The sequence below is a fragment of the Epargyreus clarus genome, unplaced genomic scaffold (genome assembly GCF_041222505.1).
Source record: "Epargyreus clarus isolate Ecla_fem2 unplaced genomic scaffold, WU_Ecla_fem_2.2 ptg000035l, whole genome shotgun sequence".
Taxonomy (NCBI): domain Eukaryota; kingdom Metazoa; phylum Arthropoda; class Insecta; order Lepidoptera; family Hesperiidae; genus Epargyreus; species Epargyreus clarus.
The window spans coordinates 10320822-10347960 of NW_027332240.1; the positions used below are offsets into that span (position 1 = coordinate 10320822).

The 27139-nt window shown below is 40.5% G+C and overlaps 1 protein-coding gene across 1 annotated transcript in view; it reads right to left on the reverse strand.

The window, feature by feature from the left end:
• Positions 1-27139, reverse strand: part of px (MAP7 domain-containing protein plexus) — a 147465-nt gene that overhangs the window by 26603 nt on the left and 93723 nt on the right. The window contains exons 9-19 of the mRNA XM_073091811.1: positions 20237-20546; positions 19016-19130; positions 18462-18575; positions 16914-17186; positions 15771-15877; positions 15183-15301; positions 14590-14678; positions 13976-14093; positions 11205-11302; positions 10482-10623; positions 9991-10084 (exon numbers count right to left, since the gene is read on the reverse strand). Of these exons, the coding sequence (XP_072947912.1) occupies positions 9991-10084; positions 10482-10623; positions 11205-11302; positions 13976-14093; positions 14590-14678; positions 15183-15301; positions 15771-15877; positions 16914-17186; positions 18462-18575; positions 19016-19130; positions 20237-20546 (1579 nt within the window). The remainder of the gene's footprint in view (positions 1-9990; positions 10085-10481; positions 10624-11204; positions 11303-13975; positions 14094-14589; positions 14679-15182; positions 15302-15770; positions 15878-16913; positions 17187-18461; positions 18576-19015; positions 19131-20236; positions 20547-27139) is intronic.

Here is a 27139-nt window from a genome sequence, read left to right on the forward strand (position 1 = left end):
GGAGTATCGGATACAACCATTTTTAAAATTCTGCATGACCATCTTGGCATGACTAAGGTCAGCGCGCGGTGGGTGCCGAGAATGCTCACGCCGCCTCAGAAACAACAGCGCGTTGAATGTTCCCGTACGTTTTTGAACCTCTGTGGAGAAGATAAGGATATTGTACTGAATCGAATTGTTACTGGAGATGAAACTTGGGTTCACCATTATGAACCTGAGTCTAAACAAGACTCCATGCAGTGGCATAAAAAGGGTACAGCACCTCCTAAAAAGTTTAAGGTGTCACAATCGGCCGGCAAACTCATGGCGACAGTCTTTTGGGATGCAGAAGGAATTTTGTTAATAGATTACAAAGATAAAGGTGTCTCTATAACCGGAGAATATTACGCAACAATCTTGGAGCGGTTAAAAGAAGCCATCAAAGAAAAAAGACGAGGAAAATTATCCAGAGGTGTCCTGCTGTTGCACGACAATGCGCCCGTACACAAGAACCGTATTGCACTGGCTGCCCTGCATAAGGTGGGCTTTGATATTTTAAATCACCCACCCTATAGTCCAGACCTGGCTCCCAGCGATTATTATCTCTTTCCAAAAATGAAAAAAGAGCTTCGTGGAAAGAAATTTTCTACAGACGAAGAAGTAAAGGACGCAATTTCCTCGTATTTTTCCGACAAGGACAAAACATTTTTTTATGAGGGTTTAAATAAGTTAATACAAAGATCTGAAAAATGCATTCGTCTTGCAGGAGAATATGTAGAAAAAGAAAATAATTTTGACATTTTATTTTCGCTCCTTGTCCCTCATTCCGCGAACTTAAAAACGTACCCTCGTAGCTCCGTAGCCAGACGCGGGGCTACGTAGCTACATGCATAGCACGGCCCGTAGCCGCCGCTACGGCGCTGTCCCGGCAACCAACGCCACGGACGCATGCGCATTACCAAATGCATAGAGTTCATAATGCACAGATATCACTTAAGTTAAAATATTTTTGTACATACCGATTGATTTTTAAATAGATAGAAAAGAAAGTTTTAAGTCATTTGACGACCCGCGTGTCGGAGCGATCATCATACCGGTCTGACGCGCAAAGTTCCGGGTTCATTCCCCGGTCAGACGGATATCTTAATGATGAATTTAGATATCTGTTCTGAGTCTGGATGTTTGTAAATTCGTGCTTGTGAGTGTAGAAAGCGTTTATCTGCCTTAACTTCGTAGTATAATGAACATGAAGAAAACGAAACGACAGAGGAGTACAGTATACATCAAATCAATATTTCTATCAATAGCTTACAGCTCGTAGGCGTATCCTTGTCTGCGTCCCTGAGATACAAACCTACGCTATACTTCAAATTAGAAATAATAATACCTTTAAAGATAATATTTATTTGAAGTGTCTTTATTTATACCTTTAAATATAACATTGTATGGAAACTTAATTCATTTCTAGAACATACGAATTTTCATACTGTTGTATGTTTATCTGTCCTAGACTACAAATGAATAATGGTGAAGGTTATATTACGGCGAAGCTTATTAATAAATGAAAAACCTATGAAGATATACTTATGAAGGTGGTAGAACCCTTTGTGGTTCGACTCTGGCGGCACCACCGCCACACCATTTCTACCTAATAACAGCAGTGTTTGGCGCTGCTGTGTTCCGGTTTGAACGGTGTGGTAAGGGAGACAGACTTCTCCGAGGCGTTCCAGCTTAGTCCTCAGGGATAGCGGTGCATGTGTGGCCGACATCAGGTAGAAATATCTAAACCTATTTGGGGTTGATTACAGATGTCCATGGGCGGCAGTAGCCACTTACCATCAGGTGGACTGCATACTCGTCTGCTACTCCTATATTATAAAAAAAAACCTAACGTTTGGTGGCGTGTCCTTGCCTACAACTGTGTTACTCTTGTAGCCAGTCTCATTATTACTAAGTAGGGTTATTGTAATTAGAAATTAATTATCACTTGCTTAATACGGTGAAGGAAAACATCGTGAGGAAACCTGCATACCTAAGAGATTTATAAAAAAAAAATCTTAAAGGTATGTGAAGTCTACCAATACGCACTTGGCCAGCGCGGTGGTCTATGGCCTAATCCTTCTCATTCTGAGAGGAGACCCGTGCCCAGCAGTGGGACAGCAATGGGTTGATGATGATGATGATGAGGGTTATTGTATTTTGTTATGGTTTTGTTAGGGTTATTTGTTATTGTAGGGGATTGTATAAGTAGGGTAAGTTTTTACAGACACTATACAATATAATAACGGTATGAATTTTAATACTGTTGTATTATCAGCTGAAAGACAATGATGAAACGCTGCGCAAATTATTACACGGTTTAATAATTAATTTAGAAACTGTAACACATTATAAAGTGCACAAACATTAGGCTGTGACCTAATATATAAGGTAATACCAAAATTAATAAAAATCTGTAACGCAAATTTGCCATTTTTGCCGTTTTCAGTTAATATAATATTTATTGTTTATTTTCTATTAAACGAAAGTCACTTACCAACATTAAACAATGCGACATTTACAAAAATACTCTTGATTCTTACCTGTAGCAAAGAAAATACCATTTATAATACAAAACGTTCAAATTCTACAAAAGAAATACCTACTTAAGAAAAAAGATTCAACAATAGAAGTGAAACGTAATATAATAAGAGGACGTCTATCACATGTCCACATCTACTCGGCATGTTTGGGGTGTCGAGGTGGCGTGATTGTATTCCCGGTGCGCCCCTCACGCCAACAACACCGCCGATCTCTATACTCCGCAGTTATTCGGGTAATTCCTCCCTTCTCGTCAACCCTTTACCATCCCACTGCTGGGTATCCTCTCAGAGCAAGAGGGATTTAGTCTGACGCAATGGTTATGTGTGGATTGGTAGATTTTGCACCTCGAGAATTTTTTTAAATACTCCCAGGCGCGCAGATTTTCACGTTGTTGAAAAAGATGTTTTCCTTCACAGTTTAAGCAAGTGATAATTATTTTCTAACACGCATACAATTTTGAAAACTAATATTTGCGCGCGAGAAGCCGACTTTCTAACCACTAAGCTATCACTGTTTTCCTCGCTAACGAGAGAAAGACGAGACGACGATAACACGAGAGAATATTTTTAAGTCCTATTGTATTGGTATCTACCCACAACTGCGAAGCAATAAGTACCATCGTCGCTCGTAGTAACAAATAATTGATTTTTGCACGCCCACTCTATTTTTAGCTAAGAAGAAGCTGCCTTCACAAGACGAAGTTAGTGACTCATCAAATACTCCGGAGAAAACGCAGGTTGATTTAATAAAACATGCATAATTACAAAATAAAGTCGCGTGTAATATGGTTGCTACCTCACGTTTTAATTATAAACTTAGTTTATTAGCGGAAATCGCAACTGTGTGATCATGACGTAACCGTAGCACGGGAAACATTCACGTTAAAATGTATAAATGTATTTTGAATTATATTACATGTATAAGTCTCCTTTATTTTTCATTAAAATTCATCTTCATTAATATTGTGCTACATCATCACACACGCATAATAATATAGAAAGAAGAAAAGGAAGTAACGATAGCACAGAATTATTTTCGGCAAAACTTATGACATAGAGACACACATTTTACATACTATTAGTAATATATTTTTACTTCAAAACATTCATAGAAGAATAAATAGCACATTAAAAACCTCACATTTTCGTGCAAATAGAAATATTTTCAATCATATTTAATATCCCCATAACATTTATAATTTGTAGATAGAGGCGTATCAGAAAATAACGCATTATCTATTCAAACAAAATCCAGTTCAAATTTACTTCAATCTCAACATTACATCGAACTTAATCATAGTATTCATTAGCTTAAATTGAGATGTCTCATTCGAGATAGTCGAGTCTGGCGACGGATTAGAGTACGTCTATTGAGATCGTTGCTATGGGGGCGATACTGTTGTATACGTAATATCCCTGCCAATTAGGATATCAGGTATCAATTTCATGTAGAGAGCAGGAAAAATAATAAATTATTAATAAGTTAATTCAATCAAATAATAAATTAATTTAATAATAATAACTCAGTTTTTCGGTTACAATTCGAGTTTTGAACATTGATGAAAACGTGACTAGACTAAAAGGTTCTAAAAACAGTAGAACGAATGTGTTCCAACGGGGATGGTACAATCGCCACACCTATTTCTAGCGTGTAGTTCTCCGTTTTGTTAGGCTCCCTTACATGTGAGATTGTGATTGTGATTGTGACGATCATTTAAGACCTCGCAAGTAGCAACTCATAAAATCTCTTTTCTATACGGAATTAGTTACGGGTGTTGATATACGGCAGTGATAATATACCATTAAATGATTTTGGTTTGTATCAAAATAATCTTTTATTATTGTCATTGTCAGTTTAAAGCCAGTGTTACTTTGCAATATTGTTTACGCTATATATAAGGTTCTATTATCTATATTTGTTTTTGAAGAAAGTTATCTCTTCTGCTGTTATCTTCCAAAAAAATTAATTACTTTTATTCGAAATGGATTGCATGCTTGCTTGCTACTTCTATACGCAACACACTTACATCACACACACACACACATCTCAGAATTGTCAGCACAGTCGTTCAGAATAATTCCCAGTGTAACTCGGCAAAGTTGTAGAAAGTTTCCCGTACTTTGTCCGTAGCGATGTTTGCAGCGCTCCGGATTCTCTTTGCTTTATTATTATGACTGAGCGCTCAAACGGACATACCACGTGGAATAAATAAAAAATTGTTACCATTCTTCATTTTAGTCTCTTTCAAGAACATCGAGGTAATTATTATGTTTCTGATAATATAGGTAATGATTTTTTGAGAATAAAAATAGACTTCATACTTTAGAACTAGTTAGGCCACATTTTAATCTACAGACTTGTAAATTGTCAGCAACGGTTCGAGTATAATATCAATAATCAAAATTTTTCACAACGTGTTCACACAGACACCGATAGACATATTATTATTACATAGTCTGCGCGGTCAGTATGTAATGGTGATGAATGCTGATTTTACTAAAAGCTAGATCTTTAAAAAAAAATTTAAACTTTTTTTAGAGAATGCTCCTGTGCTGCTACTACATATATGTATGTAACAATGATGTTGTATATCGAAATGTGTTTGTTTTCTAAAATAAATTAAAGTAAAAATAGCAGCATGCAACAGACTCATAATTCAAATGAAATCTTTTTACTCTAAGCGGCAACGAAAAGCCAAAAAACCCTCTCAAAGAGGCGCGTTAAGAGCTGAAGTGCCAGACGGCATCGTTCACACGTATATATAGATAGCTACAGACGGACAAACGTGGCTCGGCGTTACCCGGGACGCCCGGGACGGCTCGCGCATGCGCTCTTAGCGCGCTCGTGCCCACTGTTTCATACGACACGTTATTATTGAGCCACTAATTTCCGCTTAGGGACACGATATCGAATAGAATATACCGATACTGCACTAATGAGTAGTATCTAAAACAGTATCGTATTTGTAAAAGTATCGAAACAAATGATACTTCAAAATATATTTGTGATCACCTTTTTTTACTTGTCCTTTTTTTCAGTGTCCTTTTTTTGGTGACCATTCGCACATGTTGCCAAAAATCCTATTCTCATTCGAGATAATTGAACTAAATAACGTTGCCATAAACTGCTAAGTTGTAAGAAAGTTAGTTCTTTAATTTATTCGATATTATTTTTGCTATTATTAACTCGTCTAGACACTTTCGATGACAACATCGTATCCAGCACCAGGACATTAAATACCACTAAATCCGTGACGTATCCGAAAAGTATCCAGCGACGGGACATTTGTTACCGCTTCGTACCGTGTCGTATCCGGCAATGGACCAAACTTTTCCCACACAGCGTGCTCGAGCGCTCTCGTGAAAGGGGGCGGCGCTAACGTCGTGATACCGCCGTCCGATCGCATTAGCCAATGAGGAAACAACGACACAAACAACGACACTCTTAATGTAAGCAGCGTAAAGAGACATATTTGCAGTGCAAAATAAACATATTTCAACCGCGGATAGGGTTGTTAATATATTTTTAATATTAGGGAATTTTCTCATTTATGCTCTAAGGAGATAAGGGGACACAACTATTTTATTCTATTTGGCAATCGAACGAGCCGTATTACTGCGCCATCGGATAGTATCAATTATAACGAAGGTCAAACTAAAGGAAAAGGCTCCACTGCACTTTCCTCACATTAGGAGTAGGCCTAGAGCGTATTCCATCACATTGCTTTAATGCTCATTATTACAGCGTGACCGATTTTTTAAACCAGTTCTCCAAAGGCCTTCTTAACGTGGCATCAGAATCACTCAAAGTGAATGAGTTTAGTCACTAGCTGTGGACGATAGCCTAATCCTTCTCACTCTGACACACCCGTGCAAAGTAGTTGTCCCACTGGGTAGGCAGACAACAAAAACGGCGCCCACCTATCTCCCTAGCACCAGACTTTAACTATATAAATCAGTTACGATGTACGAGCCGCGGGGCTACGCGCCCCCCAAGCACCCCCATGCATGCATATCGCATATGTGTATGCATATGTTACTCGTCTAGCAATTAGGAAGCGGCTTGTTAATGCCCGCCTCGTGTCTCATTATGCGGATACATTTATTTTGTCTTTACTTGTGTGCAATGGTTATTGACTTACTGTTCCCCCAAACGGGCCGCCACCCACTGGCCGGGCCGGTATTGAATCAGAGTATTACATGGAAACGACGGTTTAAAATCAATATTCGTACTGGCCCTTTAATTATACTATTACTAACGAGAACATTTTTATTTATTTGTACCTTATTTATTATTACCTTAATTAAATCCTTTGAGCATTGAAATACTAAATGAGCAATAGTGCTCGCCTGTTCTTCTGAGTTGCTTATTCATTGCTGAATGTCGTGCCTGCTGTGGTGGTCTACTGTGCAGGTGTGCTGCAAATTTCGCCAAAGTGCTCGGTCTTCTTCTAGTCTTAGGCATTCTGTGACAGACATCTTAGTTAAGTCCTTGATCTGGTCAGACCATCTTGTTGGCGATCTTTCTCGAGGTATTTTACCTTCCACTTTCCCAACAATCATGATCTTCTCCAGGCAGTCGTCTTCCCGTCGTGCTATACGGCCAAAGTAAGATAGAATTCTTTGGAGGCAGATGGTTGATAGCCTTGTTTTTACTTTCAGCTCCTTTAATATACATATGTTTGTCCTCTTTGCTGTTCACGGATACGGAGCATCCTCCGCCAGCACCACATTTCGAAGGCGTCAATTTGCTCGCAGTGTGCAAGTTTCAACGCCGTAGAGAAAAATAGAGAATACCAACGTCTTGACAAGTCTTACTTTGGTGGTTCCAGTAATATTTCTGTCACGCCATACTTTTGTCAGACTTGTCATGGCACATTTTGCCATTTGGATTCTTCTCTTTATCTCCAATTCGCGGAGGGTCAAGGAGGGTCTTTGGTCGCTTATCATGGATCCCAGATAGACAGTTAGTTCACAATTTCAAAACCGTTAAGCCTGGTAGGGCGAGAGAGCTTGCTGCCTCTGTCTACTATCATTATTTTCGTTTTGGTTTTGTTGATAGCAAGCCCATACTTTTGACTCTCTCGCTCTATTCTCTGAATTAGCTTGCCATTTCGTCTTCTGAAGACGCAAACAATGTAGTGTCATCGGCGTACCGCAGGTTGTTGATCTTGTGATCAGCGATTGTTATTCCACCCTCCCAATTCTCGAAGGCTTATCTCATTATATATTCGCCATATACAGGGTGAATTTTTAAAACGGGCCTTCAGGGCCAAATCCGAAACTATAAGGATTAGCGAAAAATGCTAAAAGGAGTTACGAGGCCGATTTTGATAAAAACTAAAACTGCATCATTACTTTTTTAAAATAACTTTTTCCCTAACCGGGAATCGAACGAGTTCATTTTGAAAAAAAATGCACCCTCTATATTATTCCACTATCTGATAGTGTTGCTTATAAGGATCAAAATCTGGAAGTAATGATAAATGACAAACTAAAGGAAAAGCCTCAATTTTAAGAAAATACATATTTTTTTATATTAATTTGGAAGTTAAGTTCCCGCCATTCATCAATTAAAACATTTCGTGTATTAACATTTTTTTTGGCTCAATGTTTCTAATCATTCGAAATGGATGTTTTGTTTCCCAATAATTTATATTTTTATGTCCGACTTAGCTAAGGTTATTTTTAGGACCATTAAAATAGATTTACTTGCTATGGCGTTGCTTGGCGGAGTTTCGTTTAATACAGATGTAAAGTTGACAATTTCCGAGAATTACTTTTTAGAGTCAAATCCGAGTGATTACTAAAAAAAGAGATGTACAAAATCATATTTAACGTTGAAACGAAGTTGTAAACAACAAACAATAAGAATTTACTATTTAATCAGTTATCTATTTTCATTAAAAAATAAATCCTAAAAACGGCGGTAACTTATTTGCCAAAATATTACTTTCTCATACTAAGCCGTATGTCATAGTCATAACATCGAATAATTAGTTGATTAACCAACAAATTCTTCAATGGTATGACTAATGTCTGTTTGTAAAGAATTATACATAAATCATTTGTTATGTATAATCCTTAAGGATTAATATGCCAATGTATGGAAAAATACGTATTTTCTTCAAAATTTTCCTTTTCCTTTAATTTGTCACATAACATTACTTCCCAGAATTTGATCCTTATAAGCGACACTATCAGATAGTGGAATAATATAGAGGTGTCATTTTTTTCAAAATGAACTCGTTCGATTCCCGGCTAAGGAAAATAATATTTTAAAAAACTAATGATGCAGTTCTAGTTTTTATCAAAATCGGCCTCGTAACTCCTTTCAGCATTTTTCGCTAATCCTCATAGTTTCGGATTTGGCCCTTAAGGCCCGTTTTAAAAATTCATCCTGTATATTAAACAGAAGTGGAGAGAGAATGCATCCCTGTCGTACACCTTTTTGCGGTTTAAACGGTTTGGATAGGACGTGGTTGACGCGTACTGCTGTTTCACCATCTTCATAAAGGTTGCGTATGAGACTTGTGAGATGATCTGGTACTCCCATATCTTTAAGAATATTCCACATATTTGCTCACTTAATGTTACTTAAATATAAAAAATGTAACTCAATGACTAAAAATGTAACTAAATATATATAACTCAAAAGTGACTGACTGACAGTGATCTATCAACGCATAGCCCAAACCACTGGACGAATCGGGCTGAAATTTGCATGCAGGTAGATGTTATGACGTAGGCATCCGCTAAGAAAGGATTTTGATACCCCCCAAGGGGATAAAATAGGGGATGAAAGTTTGTATAAATCTTGTTAGTTAATAATATTACTTCGTAACGCGAGCGAAGCCGCGGGCAAAAGCTCGTCAACGCATACATGCATAAGAAGTTAACCTTTTACAAAATTTGAAGCGAGCCTTTTACAAAGGATGATTATAAAATGATTTGCACAAAATGATACGACACGACACAAAGAATATTTATATCGTTTTCTGCAAAACTTGCAACATTTACTAGTTAACATCATGGTGTCGATTTATTTATTAAAGGTTTTGCAAATATAACATTATAACATTTTCCTAATCGTCCGAAAAGAAGTATAAATTTACAGAACAATCGGAGAAGTATTTAGACATTTTACATCTATTTATTTATATGTTTTGGTTCAATAGGAGCATATAATATAAAAACAAAATTCTAATTTTCCAGACGCATCTCATCGTCGTACTAAAGGTCATGTAGCAAAGAAACTCGTGCTAAGCAAACGCCCGAGTACAGTCGAACGCAACCCAAAAATTCACGTACCGAAAAGTTCACCCGATTTTTGGCCGAATCCGAAACTTAGGCCGAAACATTTTTTTTGTCCAAAACTAAGTCGAAACCGAATCTTCGATCGGTCACAAGTAAATGTGTATTTACATACCTGATTCGGGCTTGGTGGTCGGCGGGCGTCGCTCGGGCGCGGGCTGCTTGGGGCTGTGCCGCTTGCCGCGACCCACCACCAGCGACTGAGGGATCTGCACGGAACGTCACACATTTACATACTTGGGTCTACTACGTGTGTGCGCGGGGGTGAGTAAGTCCGTGAGCACGTAGGGTTCGCTCGAAACTGCTAGTCCGCTCTGAATATAGAAATGAATCTCGTCCCTATAGCAAATTGTATGACTACAGTTGCTCACAACAACTTCAGACCAGACTAGCAGTTTGGCGCGGATTATACGCGTCTACACGTGCGCGAGTGTTGTTATATGTGCGTGCGTGCGAGTGGCGTAGGTGCGTGTGTGTGTGAGTGTAAAGTATGTGTATGGGGTTTGCGGACGGTGCTTGTGTGCGGGGTGTGTCTGCGGGGTGTGTGTCGTGTGTGTGTGCGGAGTGTGTGTGTGTGTGTGTGCCGGCTGTGTGTGTGCGGTGTACCAGCTTGTCGGAGCGGTCGCCGGAGGGCAGGCGCGCGATGGTGACGTCGGCGGAGTCCTCCGGCGGCGGCGGCTGCTGCAGCCAGTTGTACTCGCGCTTGTCCACCGGCACGCCCCGTCGCTCGTAGTCCGTCGCCTGCGTTCTGAGACCGACCACAAATAATGTATTATACGAAAACAACACGATAGGAGATCGCTCTTCGCTCGCTTATCTACATGCGCTACACTAGAGGCGTAGCGTGCCGGTAGGGCTGGAGGTAGTCCACGCCGGGCAGCCAATTCAGGGGACGCCAAAATCAGCTCTATAGCTCTCAGTGCTTTCTCCGCCCCATTGTGGCCCAGTACTAAATTTCATAACCGATTCGGTTATTGAGAACTTATTTTTAGCTGACTATTTCTTAATAGGGGACGACGAATTCAACTTCCACCCCCACCTACCCTACGCTATGCCACTGTCTACTCTACATTCTATCAATACATATAAATGAAATCAAAATTTTCCTCTCTGCAAACTATATTCAAAATAATTCAATTTTTAAGATAAACTTTAACTAAACGTACGAACAAAAAAGATGCCTTGCAAAAAGTGTCAATTTCATTTCATGAGTACGTAACACCCTAATTTAATTAAATCAGATGATGAATGGAAATAATATATTTCTATAACTATTTCTATCTATAATAAAAAATATATATTTATAACACTGATTTACGAAAGACTCACCTTAAACTTTCATAACAGTCTAAACATACTACAGCGTAATCGCCATTTTCTAATAATAATGAATTTTCAGTCCGCCTTTGTACTAAGAATGGGAATTCCTGAAACAAATTAATTTCATTGTAATTATAAGAATTACATTATTTTTTTTTCTACATAATATTAACTATAGACATGTTATAAAAACAAATAAAACAGACTGCTTAAGAATAAAGCCCATGTCACTCACAATTTAGACGAATCCAACGGCATAACACTTAGGCTGTGAGGGGCGTCAAAGGATAATACATACATACATACGCTCGAAAAACATTACCCTCCGTCGGGTGCTGGTGCGGTAGCAGTGGTAGTCGTGCGTGTTGTACACGCGCCGCTCCGCCGGGTGCTGCCCCGCCCCGCCCCGCCCCGCCCCGCCACCGTACCTTGATGGGCAGCGCGCGCACGCGCTTGCGGTAGGTCTTGATGCCGCACAGGTGGCAGTGGTAGTCGTGCGTGTTGTACACGCGCCGCTCCGCCGGGTGCTGCCCCGCCCCGCCCCGCCCCGCCCCGCCACCGTACCTTGATGGGCAGCGCGCGCACGCGCTTGCGGTAGGTCTTGATGCCGCACAGGTGGCAGTGGTAGTCGTGCGTGTTGTACACGCGCCGCTCCGCCGGGTGCTGCCCCGCCCCGCCCCGCCCCGCCCCGCCACCGTACCTTGATGGGCAGCGCGCGCACGCGCTTGCGGTAGGTCTTGATGCCGCACAGGTGGCAGTGGTAGTCGTGCGTGTTGTACACGCGCCGCTCCGCCGGGTGCTGCCCCGCCCCGCCCCGCCCCGCCCCGCCACCGTACCTTGATGGGCAGCGCGCGCACGCGCTTGCGGTAGGTCTTGATGCCGCACAGGTGGCAGTGGTAGTCGTGCGTGTTGTACACGCGCCGCTCCGCCGGGTGCTGCCCCGCCCCGCCCCGCCCCGCCCCGCCCCGCCCCGCCACCGTACCTTGATGGGCAGCGCGCGCACGCGCTTGCGGTAGGTCTTGATGCCGCACAGGTGGCAGTGGTAGTCGTGCGTGTTGTACACGCGCCGCTCCGCCGGGTGCTGCCCCGCCCCGCCCCGCCCCGCCCCGCCCCGCCCCGCCACCGTACCTTGATGGGCAGCGCGCGCACGCGCTTGCGGTAGGTCTTGATGCCGCACAGGTGGCAGTGGTAGTCGTGCGTGTTGTACACGCGCCGCTCCGCCGGGTGCTGCCCCGCCCCGCCCCGCCCCGCCCCGCCACCGTACCTTGATGGGCAGCGCGCGCACGCGCTTGCGGTAGGTCTTGATGCCGCACAGGTGGCAGTGGTAGTCGTGCGTGTTGTACACGCGCCGCTCCGCCGGGTGCTGCCCCGCCCCGCCCCGCCCCGCCCCGCCCCGCCCCGCCACCGTACCTTGATGGGCAGCGCGCGCACGCGCTTGCGGTAGGTCTTGATGCCGCACAGGTGGCAGTGGTAGTCGTGCGTGTTGTACACGCGCCGCTCCGCCGGGTGCTGCCCCGCCCCGCCCCGCCCCGCCCCGCCACCGTACCTTGATGGGCAGCGCGCGCACGCGCTTGCGGTAGGTCTTGATGCCGCACAGGTGGCAGTGGTAGTCGTGCGTGTTGTACACGCGCCGCTCCGCCGGGTGCTGCCCCGCCCCGCCCCGCCCCGCCCCGCCACCGTACCTTGATGGGCAGCGCGCGCACGCGCTTGCGGTAGGTCTTGATGCCGCACAGGTGGCAGTGGTAGTCGTGCGTGTTGTACACGCGCCGCTCCGCCGGGTGCTGCCCCGCCCCGCCCCGCCCCGCCCCGCCCCGCCCCGCCACCGTACCTTGATGGGCAGCGCGCGCACGCGCTTGCGGTAGGTCTTGATGCCGCACAGGTGGCAGTGGTAGTCGTGCGTGTTGTACACGCGCCGCTCCGCCGGGTGCTGCCCCGCCCCGCCCCGCCCCGCCCCGCCACCGTACCTTGATGGGCAGCGCGCGCACGCGCTTGCGGTAGGTCTTGATGCCGCACAGGTGGCAGTGGTAGTCGTGCGTGTTGTACACGCGCCGCTCCGCCGGGTGCTGCCCCGCCCCGCCCCGCCCCGCCCCGCCACCGTACCTTGATGGGCAGCGCGCGCACGCGCTTGCGGTAGGTCTTGATGCCGCACAGGTGGCAGTGGTAGTCGTGCGTGTTGTACACGCGCCGCTCCGCCGGGTGCTGCCCCGCCCCGCCCCGCCCCGCCCCGCCACCGTACCTTGATGGGCAGCGCGCGCACGCGCTTGCGGTAGGTCTTGATGCCGCACAGGTGGCAGTGGTAGTCGTGCGTGTTGTACACGCGCCGCTCCGCCGGGTGCTGCCCCGCCCCGCCCCGCCCCGCCCCGCCACCGTACCTTGATGGGCAGCGCGCGCACGCGCTTGCGGTAGGTCTTGATGCCGCACAGGTGGCAGTGGTAGTCGTGCGTGTTGTACACGCGCCGCTCCGCCGGGTGCTGCCCCGCCCCGCCCCGCCCCGCCCCGCCACCGTACCTTGATGGGCAGCGCGCGCACGCGCTTGCGGTAGGTCTTGATGCCGCACAGGTGGCAGTGGTAGTCGTGCGTGTTGTACACGCGCCGCTCCGCCGGGTGCTGCCCCGCCCCGCCCCGCCCCGCCCCGCCACCGTACCTTGATGGGCAGCGCGCGCACGCGCTTGCGGTAGGTCTTGATGCCGCACAGGTGGCAGTGGTAGTCGTGCGTGTTGTACACGCGCCGCTCCGCCGGGTGCTGCCCCGCCCCGCCCCGCCCCGCCCCGCCACCGTACCTTGATGGGCAGCGCGCGCACGCGCTTGCGGTAGGTCTTGATGCCGCACAGGTGGCAGTGGTAGTCGTGCGTGTTGTACACGCGCCGCTCCGCCGGGTAGCTGCCCAGCGCCTCGTACCTACGCACAACCTTATGTCAGTACTTCTTCATAGGTATTTACACGCCAAGCATACCGCCCGACACTATACGATACAGTGGGAAAATAAAATTGAAATTTCAATAATGATTGTCGTCGATACAAAAAACGGAACGGCGTTAAACATAAATCTTTCCGTGCATCGCAATGTCAATTTTAGTTTTATACAATTAAGTTATAGTTTAATTCGTCACATAAAAATCCTCTGCCATGTCATCCTAGTAGTGTGCGCAGCGTTTGACTAAGAACTTACAGTAATAACTCCACATTTAAAAGTCAAGCACGTAATTAATATCCATCCTTAAATATATAAAAGCACATTAATCAAATATTACCTTATAACTGGACATTAAGTTACGAAAAAAACTTTATAAGAAATCAACACAATAAACTAATTCCTCGTGTATGTATTAAGTATTTATAATTTCTTCTAGTGTCACATTCTTAGTATTATTACCCATAACATGCATAAACTTACCTTCTCCACTGACTAAGCAGCGAATGGTAACAGAAGGTGCAAACTAGCGCGGAGCCGTTCTCCCGCAACTGCTCCGCGTTTGGATGGCTCTGTCACAAACAATGGGAGAATATAATTAACTGGCATTAATATCATGAAACTAACACTCTTTTTTGTAGTACTGAAAAATTCGAAAAAGTGAATTTAATGAGTTTATATATCATATCAGGCCTTGTGGCGCCATCTTTTGTACAAGAAGAGCATAGGGTGAAATGTCAGCATTATTACACCCCCTCATCACCACTTGCGAAGTTGATCGAATAAGATAGTGTATAGGGGAACGTCGATTCGCTTCGGGCAACTTCACAGTGCCTAGAGGTATTGGTGCTCGAGTCAAAAGGCCTGACGTTTAGCGAACAAAAAGCGAACACTATTCGGCTCGCTTCAGTTCGACGCGAGCTATCGTGCCCGACACACGTACGCGCGACATACAGTCATCTCCACATTTTTATTATTTTTATTTTGTGATGAACGTAGCGAATGCGAAGTACTATCAATATTCGAACAGCTTGTAATAATCGTCTATTCCATTTAGCTATATATATTGTTATTACCTGATGCGTGAGTAGACAGGGGAAGTACGGCGCGTTTCCTTGCGGTTGGCCGTACAGGATCCGCGCCAGCGTGAAGTCCGAATGCAGCCCGCACAGGAAACAGTATATCGACGTACACGCTGCCGACAAACACACACACGAATTACAATACTGACTACACGTTATTTTATATTTTCGAACACGTAAAATAATAAAATATGTAGAACATTTATTAATGTTCACAAGTCCGCTAAAGACTATAAAAGTGGCATTAACATTGTTTCAGATATTTTCCATGAGTTTTTTTATAAGGAATTAATAAAAAAGAAAAGTAATATACTTAATGGGAATGAAAAAAATAAAATACTTAATGGGAACATTAGCAAATAAAACATTATTAAAGGTACAGTTAAATAATTGATATTGCATACAAATGTACTGCATACATATAGGTATGTGAAGCACATATAGGTATGTGAAGTCTACCAATACGCACTTGGCCAGCGCGGTGGACTATGGCCTAATCCTTCTCATTCTGAGAGGAGTCCCGTGCCCAGTAGTGGGACAGTAATGAGTTGATGATGATGATACAAACGTGTATAAACTTACCACTATTACTAGCAACAGTTCTATCCGAGGTGGTGGAGGGGGGTGTGGGGATGACTCGCTCGCCGTTTAGCGACGAGTTCGACGGTAGGGGCGAAGGTATGTTATATCTGTAACAAATATAGTTCATAGTAGAGTGACATTACATACAATGTGTTCTCGAGATTTTTTTTTATAATAGGGGAGTAGCAGACGAGCATGCAGTGCATCTGATGGTAAGTGGCTGCCGCCCATGGACATCTGTAATCAACTCCAGATAGGATTAGACATTCCTACCTGAGGTCGGCCACAGATGCGCTGCTACCCCTAAAGACTAAGCTGGAGCGCCTCGAAAAAGTATGTCTACCTTACCACACCCTTCAAAACGGAACACAGCAGCGCCTAACACGGCTGTTATTAGGCAGAAATAGGTGTGGCGGTGGTGCCGCCGGAGTCGAACCACAAAGGGATCTACCACCTTGAGACATCTATACTAGGGGTGTGCGAATAATTCGAACTTACGAATTATTCGTTCCGAATCGAATATTAATATTCGATTCGAAATTCGAATCGAATAATTCGAAAATTCGAATTATTCGAAAGTTCCCGAATAATTCGAAAAATTTCGAATAATTCGAAAATTTTCGAATAATTCGAAAATTTTCGAATAATCCGAAATTTTTTGAATAATTCGATTTTTTCAGGGTTTCTTATTTTCAATTTTCGAATAAAAATTTAACAGTCAATAATCAATATACTTTATAATTTTTTCACAAAATGGCGACTGCTTGAATAAAAAAATTGTTTTTGTACTTTTTTTTTGACTTTTTCGAATTTTTTAAAAGTAGTAAAAATTGAAATTTGGGGATGATCCTATTCTTGTAATGTTAATAAATAACTTATAAAAAAATGGATGGTAAAAATATTGATTGCCTTTTTTTACGGCACTTCAAAAAATTACCTGAAATTCATGCTTCTAGACTAGATATTCGAAATTTTTCGAATTATTCGAAGAATTTCGAATAATTCGAAAATTCGAATTATTCGATTCGAATTTCGAATCGAATATTGATATTCGATTCGATTCGATTCGAACGATATTCGCACACCCCTAATCTATACTTATCTATGGTGAGTGTAGAAAGCGTAACTCCGTCAGCGTCATACCTCCTATGCTCGAGCGGCACTCGCTCCGCGTCCATCATCTCCCACTGGCGCGCCAGGTGCCGCACGCAGCGCGAGCACGCCAGCACCCGCCCCCCGCGCGCGGCCCCGCCCCCGGCGCCGCCCGGCCCCGCCCCCGCGCCGCCCGGCCCCGCCCCCGCGCCGCCCCCCGCCGCCAGGCACGGGAAGTGCATCGCGTGCGAGTTCATGTACTCCGCCGTCGTCGACAGCCACTCCATCGACTGCTGCGGGAACAGCCCCGCGCACACGTAACATCTGAAACAAAGATCACCATGTCAGTCACTATGTAAGACGATTCGCACGTTACTAGTAATTATCATTAAAACAAAAACCCGACTGATTAAAATGTTAGACTATTTTACTCCTTACAATTTAGACCAATCTAACGACTAAACATGTTGAAAACCGTCAAGTCGTATGGGCTAAAGACACACCAAAGAATGGGACATACATACGATTAATAAACACTATCCTCCACAGTCGTAATTAAAGTTATAATTTAATTATTGTCGTATATCGTAACTGCATCCGTTACAAAAATCGTTTCATCTAATACTTTTTCCCTTTTGGCGCGCCTAAAGTAACATAATTTCAATAAATTAAAGTTGTATATCATATTATTCAATGAACAAAAAATTAACACCTATTATCCTATTATCATATAAATATAAATAAATTTTATCAACCTACTTTTACCAAACATCATTTAATTTGGTACATTATATCATTCAAATAAAATAATAATATCATAAAATATAATAATATTTTTATAAGTACAGATTACTAATATAATGATTGCCCTAATTCACCTTCCCTTATCGAATGCACTATCTGCTATTTCCACAAATATTATAAAATAATTAATACATAACAGCATTATATTACAGTATCGTAAGTCGTCGACCTGCACTGAGCCAATCGGACCTATAAGTCATACAACTATAAATTACTTTTATTATCATAATACTCAGTAAGTGAAATTGTATCCATAAAAATAATCGTGTAATTGATCCAATTTAAATTAGTGTTTCGTATATCTATAGTTCTATAATAGTATATCTATTTATCATTACATATAAAGATGACTGACTGATGTATAAATCGAAACATATGAAATTTGTACAGTGGGTGTCTTTTATGATGTAAACGCTCGGTACGAGAGGATCGATCAGAGGAGGATCAACACTTACTAAGTAAAACCTAAGAAATAAACTATGAGATTAATTTTTTTAACTGATACTATCTGAACGAATGGTCCCTATTATTATGAAATTCATTTACAAAAGTATAAACTACATTCCACTCTTATAAAAATGTGATAATTTGATAAATTGATTAAAACGCGCGTTACACGCTTTTGTCCTCAGGGGTATTCGCGAATCTGTGGTCGACCTGAGATAAAACCTATCTACTGGGCTAATACTATCTGGGATCGATTACATATGTCCATATGCGACAAGGGCGACCTCCCATCAGGTGGGCTGCATGGTGGTTGGCTGCTGCATCTTCAGTATGAGATGACAATATTACCTGTAGAGCCCCATGCCGTTCTCGCCGGAGACGATCTGCGAGTGCGGGCTGGCGGCGAGCGCGGCGGCGGGCCGCTTGCCCGCGCTCGAGCTCTTCATGTCGTACGGCTTGAACCTGGACACACGTAACATAATCGTGAAGGGACAGGTACAGGGAATTGTACGAAGGAAAACAGACGCAGATTTTATGCAGTCATAAAAACAAATGGGCTCAAGCAACCCCAAAAATCCCCTCTGCAACATAGATACGTCACCATATCATACCATACCGCCACGATACCATACCGTCCTACAGGGAAAGTGTTCCACCTTAAAACGAAGCATCGTCAGGTGGGTTGAAACCACGCCAATTAATCGTAAAATATCATAAAACGTTTAGTACTTGCCGAAAACAGGCGAACAGGCGAATGATGTGTACATAATTTTCTCGTTTGTATTCGATACTCCACGCATTATCAATTTTTGGCGCAACTTAATGTATTATTTGTCCGTATATTGGTGTGAGCCGTTTACATATTCGTTATTATTCGACATCTAAAATGTGACAAGACCAACCTAATATTATTCGTGTGCGAGTTGTTGTGCGCGGCGTTGGGCTCGCCATTCTCGCTGTAGGCGGGGTACTTTAGCGGGATGCTCTTGTAGCACGAAGCACAGATCTGCACCATACCTGACAAACACAAAGTATACATGATAATTAATAAGAGTGATTCGCCGAGGAGGCAAAATTAGCACAAAAGCTCATTAATAGCTTTCTCGATTCAATGGAAGGGTGATCGCTTGCTGACTTACACACGAAGCCATCTTCAAGAGTGATAACGCATTTTTGATCGACTTTAGGAAATATCCTTGTTCTATATGGTCATAGATATCCATGGGCAGCAGCCTCTTACCATTAGGCGGATGAAATGTTCTTTTGCTATTTTTAATATAACATTTTATTTAACTTGCATTGTCAATTTATTAGCTTGCTTGTGTATTGTGGTTGAATTAGAACCACTTGTTCCTATTCAATGGAATTGAAATTTTGAATGTGGGATTAGTTCCAATAACAAAGCAACTCTTCATAACAACACGTGGACAAGGAGACCTTGGTGAGGTGGTAAACCTTGAATATACATAACCGACTTCAGATAAAACATAAAACAGTTCTACCAGATACCAATATCTTTGTCACGCATTCGCTACGCTTAAATATGTCTGATTAACTGATCGGTTATCACAGTTAACAACGTAAATTCTATCCACTATCATTGTCATGTTTGCATCGACCTAGACAATGATATGTGCATTTATTTCCTCAAATTCACCGCATGACTTATCGATAATTTGGGTTTTATCGATAAGGAATATCGATAATCGTGCTGTCTATATTTAATTATCGAGTCTTTATATCTTTCAATTCGATTTTAAAGATAATTAGGTTTAAATAGATGGGCATTTCCCAAAAAATAGGTATGCAGCGTAATCGGTCAGATAAATGTGATTATACGCAATAGTTGTTCGGAAATCTACAGGACATGCATTAAATAATTGAATACTATTGTTTATGATCAAATAAAAGTTCCTTTTGATAGACAATTATATATGTATACTCTTTAGTTATAGTCTTAAGGTATATTTATGCTACATATGGTTTGATGTTGTCGTGGAATTCCTTAGAATGCATTGTGTATTTGGTCTTTGCAGTAAGCTGTGATCTAAGTGATCGAGTTATACTTTTTTTATTCTGATCGATTCATGCCTAGAAGTGAGGTAAAAGAGTGACGTGTTCACCTTGCGGGCTGATGGGACTGGCGTCCGGGTGGGGCTTGAGCGTCGTGATGAACGGGTAGTAGGGTTCCCGCTCGGGGTTCGCGCAGCAGTACACGAGCCGGAGCTGCGAGCTGGGCGCGGGCACGCCGCACACGTAGCACACGAAGCTGGCGGTGGTCTGGCTGGGCGGCCGCTCCAGCGACGGCGAGTGCGCGTGCGCCGCGAGGGACTTGTCGCCCGACGACGCGAGGCTCAGCGGCGACGGCGGCAGCAGCGACGGCGGCCGCGTGCGCAGCGTGTACACGCGCTCGTGCGCCGCCACGCCGCGCATCTGCACACGAACGTAGAACACACGGGTTCATTATTAATTCATTTATATTATATGTATTTGTAAAAGCATGCGTTTCTGAAGTTGTACTGTACATACATAATAATTGCAATCAGCATACTCTACCGGTTGATCCGGTGTACAAATCTTTATTTTGTTTTATTCTCATAAGAAAACATTATATAATAGTCCATTACAATTTACATAAAAAATTATGGTTAAATTATGTGCGAAAAAATATCATAATAAAGGATGCAACGTCTGTATCAAATGCAGTTATCGTATTAATAATATTAATGAATATATTATACTCACAAATAACATACAACGGTCATTCTAAATACTGACATAGTCAATACTATCACTAATCTCAGTCTTAGAGATGAGTACCTAGTTCTACAAGAGTATTTAAATTAATTAATAAATTAAATTTATTGTGTCAATATAAATATAAATAAGTGTAAATATAAGTATATACACATCTACCCGTAATAAAACATCAGGCAATAAGACCCCATTTACAAAATTCTACAAACTTTCAGCGTATCGTGTCTGCTACCATTTACCAGTTCATCAAAAAGTTTTTAGAAAATAATAGAAATTATTGTGTTAATTATCATCTAAGATTTCTTTAATAAATCACTGTTCGCCAGCAAACAAAATGTTGATTACTTTCCTGTTTTCCTACTATTTTACTGGCCGAGCATCGGCACAGTCTAAGGCTGTGGCATCTTGCGCGACCCCACTATGATAGATAGACTAATATTATTTTATCTGCAACAGCGTGTCTGGCACATTCAATGTCTGTAAATATTCATTTACATTCAATGTCTGTAAATATTCATTTACAGACATTGATTGTGTTTTACAACGGCCGTATTCTATCACCTATTTAGGAATCTAAATAGGTGATAGAATACGGCCGTTGTAAAACGACAAAGAAATCCACTACATTCATATCATCGATCATGACTCGTTAATATCGGACTTATTTTATCAACATAATCCTAATAGCCACGACTGGACGCTTTTGTGTTTTATATCAATTGATGGATACCATTGATAGCAAACAAGATAAAATTTAAACTGCTGATAATAATGAAATTGATACAATACATAGAGCAAGTGCAAAGGTTTTTTTATGATAACGATCATCATTTTACAAATCTCTGATAGGCTTATCTTAAGACCGATAATAATTTTCTTAATCCCGAAGATATAAAAGACATGCCTAAATCCAGATATATATATGGAAAGGGGCGATAAAATAGTCAATATACAAGTTGTAGGTAGACACTTAAGTTCAGACAATCTTTTTTCAAAGATAGCGACATCTTGAGATGATGCTTATTTTTATAATGAAATAAAAATAAAAGTGTAATGTATTTAAAGCACACACAATATTCACTATTATACACATAAAACTCATAAAAAAGATTGATATCTACTTTTTTAACCAACTTGAACACATATTTTTAATAATATTATGTGATTTATAATTATAATTATATAACAGCGATGACCTGCGTGGCGGAGCGGTCACCATACCGGTCTGACGCGAAAAGGGTCCCCGGTTCGATCCCCGGCCAGACAGATATCTGAATGACGAATTTAGATTTCTGTTTCTGGGTCTGGTTGTTTGTGTATTTGTCTATGAGTGTGTCCATGGCACCCACGACACAGGGAATCCTAGTGTGGGGCTGTGAGTGTAGAAAGCGTTTGTTTGTTTGTTTGATTTCCAAGGGACATTTATAGGTACGTACAGAGCACAGGTCGCCCTCCACGTCTGGTGGACAAAAGACATGACGAAAACCGCAGGGAAGACCAATAGTAATTTTAATTACTATTGGTAATAAGTAATTCATTACAGAATAGCATTATTGTTTATTCTGATTTGAAGGGGATGCTTAAGAAAAAATATGCGAAGCAAATCATATGCATCTGTGAACGACCTCAGGTAAGGTTCTTATCCAATTTACAATTGATTACTGACGTCCATAGACAGTAGCCACCATGTAAATAACGGACCCTCTTTGGCTACTTTCTATTTTACTCCTTTAGAATTTTAAACATCATATAAAGCGTACAATTTTAATGCATGTACAATTTTAAATAATAAGTCCATCGATCAATCTTACTTTGACTATATCTAAAGTTCACTTCTTTAGTTTAGAGTTTATCGGACTTTATCGAAAGATATTGTGAGATGCCGCGATTGCCAAACGGCATTAACAAAAACAAGTGCAAATATATTTTGATTTCATCAATTCAAAACATTGTTAAGATAAAAACAAAGAAATGTTTATGGCCCAAAGTGTACCCCTTTTAAGTTCTTACTTAAGAGGTGCCTCTTAATATACGATGAAAAATAATGATGTTTAAAGCAAATTTGGCGAAGGGAGATCTCACGCCGGGCTAGGTGATCATGCTCGGGGAGCGGCCGTTATAATACAATAATTTTAGTATATATAAATATTTGAATAGTTAATGTGTACCGAGTACTATCGAACGCTTTTAAAGGTTCACGAAGATAAAACAAAAAAATCGAACAATCACTTCTTAAAGCAACATCACAATAAAATTATGTAATGGAAAACTTTTATACGTGTGTTATTAATAATATTTTGTAATATAGATCCGTTCCTATATCTCCGGCCATGTGGTATTGAGCTCGACCCCACCGGCCGGGCTATCGCGCGGGCTATCGGGCCGCCGGTCGCCGGGTCGCCGAGGACAACCGATGTACTTTCATTGCAAACAAACAAACACATAAGCCGCTCAGATGGACTATTAACTGATATCTTCCCGAGCCAAGGGCATATAGACATCAACTGTAATGGTACTGTGATTGCTGCATTTCTTAAAATAAATATGTATTTACTATATGATGATGTATTGCGGTTTACTGTTCAAGATTTGATTAAAATTATGTCTTCCTGTTGTTCTAATTTTTATTCACATGACCAACTGGCACTATATTAGCTTTTTTTGTCAAAACTTATTTTTTATAGAATTTTAGGCAGGAGATTATTAGACAGTCGAAGGTATAGCAAAGTGGAAATAGAGAAGATCAAAATTACTATAGTTTTGATGGCCAATAGAGCAGGAAACTGGGGTAATGAAGATCTTCAACTTTATTTAGAAACAGTAGTAGACAAATGACCAAACAGTTAAAGTAATATTCAGAGATGAATTGACATTAGCACAAGAGTAAGATAGCTTAGATATGTATTAGAACTTAGAAGAGACATTAATCTAATTTAGGCGATAGTGTTTGATAAAAGAAATGTAAAGATAAGATTACTCATCTTGCGTAATTAAAACAACAAGATTGTGCGGCTTGAGATTAAATAAGAAAGCAGATAAGATAATCATAAGTGAGACTAATCATTTAAATCTACGTCTAGGTAAATGCACGTGATAATACGATATCAGGATCAATATTCATTAATTAGTATTGCAGGGGATTATATCAAGTGATAGCAAATTGTTATATTCCTACTTTATATAGTTTAACATATATCAGACTTTTAATAGATAAGAAATGGTGATAACATAAAGTTATACAGATGGTATCATTTGAGTAGTCTCACCTGCATAATTGTTGAAGTCATTATTTTATCTTAATATTTTGCGATTATCAAATACAATCGGTTAATACCGTTTAAAATAATGATTGTAGAATTTCAGTACTTATCATATAAAATATATATTTTGCCGGAAACTTCGTAATTTATCTTTTTATCTTCATTTCATAAGTACCTATAGCAATAACACACGGGGTATCTCAAGGCATACTTTGGCGCCACAATTCTGTCTATACTAATAAGTGATTATTCATTCGCGTAAAATAACTATCCTTGTCCCACATGATAATAATATCAAAAACTGTACTCACAAAGAAGTACTCACTTATCTGAGAACAACAAATATTAAGGATTTCGGATAACATACGGACAGTAAACACACGATATTAGTTGTAACCGGTGTCGTCTGGATGACAGCTCATCCGTGTCTGTGACCTAAGACAACTTATCAATAGTTTTACTGCCCAATAATAACCTTTGCGCAGTTTAGATAAGGATTAATATAACCGTTTGTCATCGACTGTTGTGATATAATGTTTAATTTTTAAATCGAATTGAAATTTACGTGTGTATAAATTAATTATAATAAGATCAATATTACAATTACAATAAAGATATCCTTTATATAAATGGCAATACTGAAAGCTAAATATAATTTACTAGTGGTGCCCGCGGCTTCGCCCGCATTTTAAAGAAATAATATGACATACATAAAACGGAAAATTTGTACCTGCATTGGAATGACAGTGGTGCCATCTGTCGAAAATTGGTCTTACCAACTCCCAAAACCTCGTGGGCTCTTGGACAACAACTTTGCTAAAGATCATCACTTGATCAAATGCATAGTTTTCGATTCTATAACTACTTACGAATTAAAAAAATATATAAGTTCAGTGACATACACACGCACATAAGAAATATATATATATATAGACATTCCAAATTAGACAACGCCTAATTGCCTAAATTTGACAGTCGGATCTTACCTTATTACTTTAATCGTCAATTTATTAATAAAGTATGAAAGTTCATGAATAATTAAAAAATATAAGTAGTAGTTCTTTGCAATAAGACGTAGATGTATAAAAAGTAAATTCTGAAGAATTGGAGTCTTGAGTGGCGGTTATCAGGTCGTGCTTTATCAACATTATTATGTGTTTTATTATAATGTATATAATAAGTGTTGGCCTCACGGAGGCACTTTTGTATCCATATCAAGTGTATTTAACAATCAAAGTATTATTTGTCACAAGTTTTCCTCCTTGAAATGCTTACAGATAAAAAACAACGAAGACGTTTACCCGATTGCCCCAGAAGGAGGATAATGATTATTTATCATTTGTCAATGACGGCTATTATAAAATATATAAAATATCATCATAATATATTTCTTTAAAAAAATATTATACGTTTTGTATTTAGAGGTTTTTTTTTCTCTTCGAAGTAGGTTTAATCAATATTAAACTAAATAATTACAATGATTATGGAGACAAAATAATTCTAATGGACTTTATTAATAAACAATTTAAACTAAAGCGGATATTAAATTACCTATGAAATGTCATATCAAGAAAACAGTATGTGAATAGAACTGCAAACGGTCAACTCGTTCAGAACATACACGATAATTAAGAGACGCGACAACATTTATGTACACAAAGACAGATACCTATATCCTTAATTAATATAAACAAATGTTTACCGAAGTTACGAGAGGTCCACAGGTCAACACTGATGACTTTTGCTTAAGCAGCAAATCATCGTCAGAGGTCGCCGGGGATCAGATATTATCGAATGTACGAGTGTAACGTAGTTCTCGACGCTATTATCTAAACGCAACAATGTATGCGAGTTCAAGTTTATAACAAAAGTGTAATTAAGTGGAGTGATACGCTTAACAGATTGAGTGGTGATAAGGAGATAATTGTTTGAAGTGAACGTACTCCACGTGGCGGATGTAATTTTAGACATGATACAAAGTTAGAAGTAAATATATATGGTATCAAAGTTATTATGACTGCAGTAATTACTGTTTGTGTTAAAAGTTAAATTGATTTAAGAAGAAATAAAGCTTAACTACACATTCTGTATTAATACAAGGTTTAAATACATCAGGATCAAGAAGTTCAGTTATACTATGTAATAACGGATGAACTAACTAATAGATTAGCGTCTGTTAGTAATAATGAAATCAATATAAAATATTTCCCTTAACAAAACTATCTTTAATCCACAGAGATCCATAGATTGATTATTAATAACGGACGTTAGACAATAGGAGTTTTATGCAAACAAAACCACAAAATTGAAAGTATGTGCATAAGAAAAGTCGGTATTGAACTTAAATTTAATTAACTCTATAGAAATTATTCATATCAAAGGAGGAAAATGCTATTTCTTAGTATTTATCGTATGATAATGATAGTGATATAAAAGATATGAAAAAAAAAACAAAAATATATGACTCAAAAAAAAAAAACAAAAATACTTTAGAAAGAGAATGACTACACTTAATAATTCCACATTGAAACGACATAATCCAAAGTGCAACACGCAACACTTTATCTATGATCAATGGAATGAATTTCGATATGGAATCTAAAGCTTAAAATACAACGAGATTAGATACGGCAAAAGTGGTCTTATTTTTATCAGTACGATGAAACACTTCACCCACTCGATGCAAGTGTTTATAATTGTTTACATTGTATAAACATAGTCATTGTTGGGAAATTGGAGCGTTTCTTCTTAGCAACGGTAACTTATTTCGTGTAGAAATTGAGACATTTTGGTAACTAGAAAGAAATAAGAATGTTTAACACTTTAACTTTATTAATCAAGGCTTTAGTCTAACTTTTTAATTAATGTTGTAGTTTGATAATCCCAATATATGATTTTCTCTCGAACATGGTCCGCAGTTTTATCGGTACTCTTTGAACGATGGACTTACTTTTGGTTTTAAACATTTTATTGTATTAAGCGAATAACCAGTGTTATTTATTTTGTTTT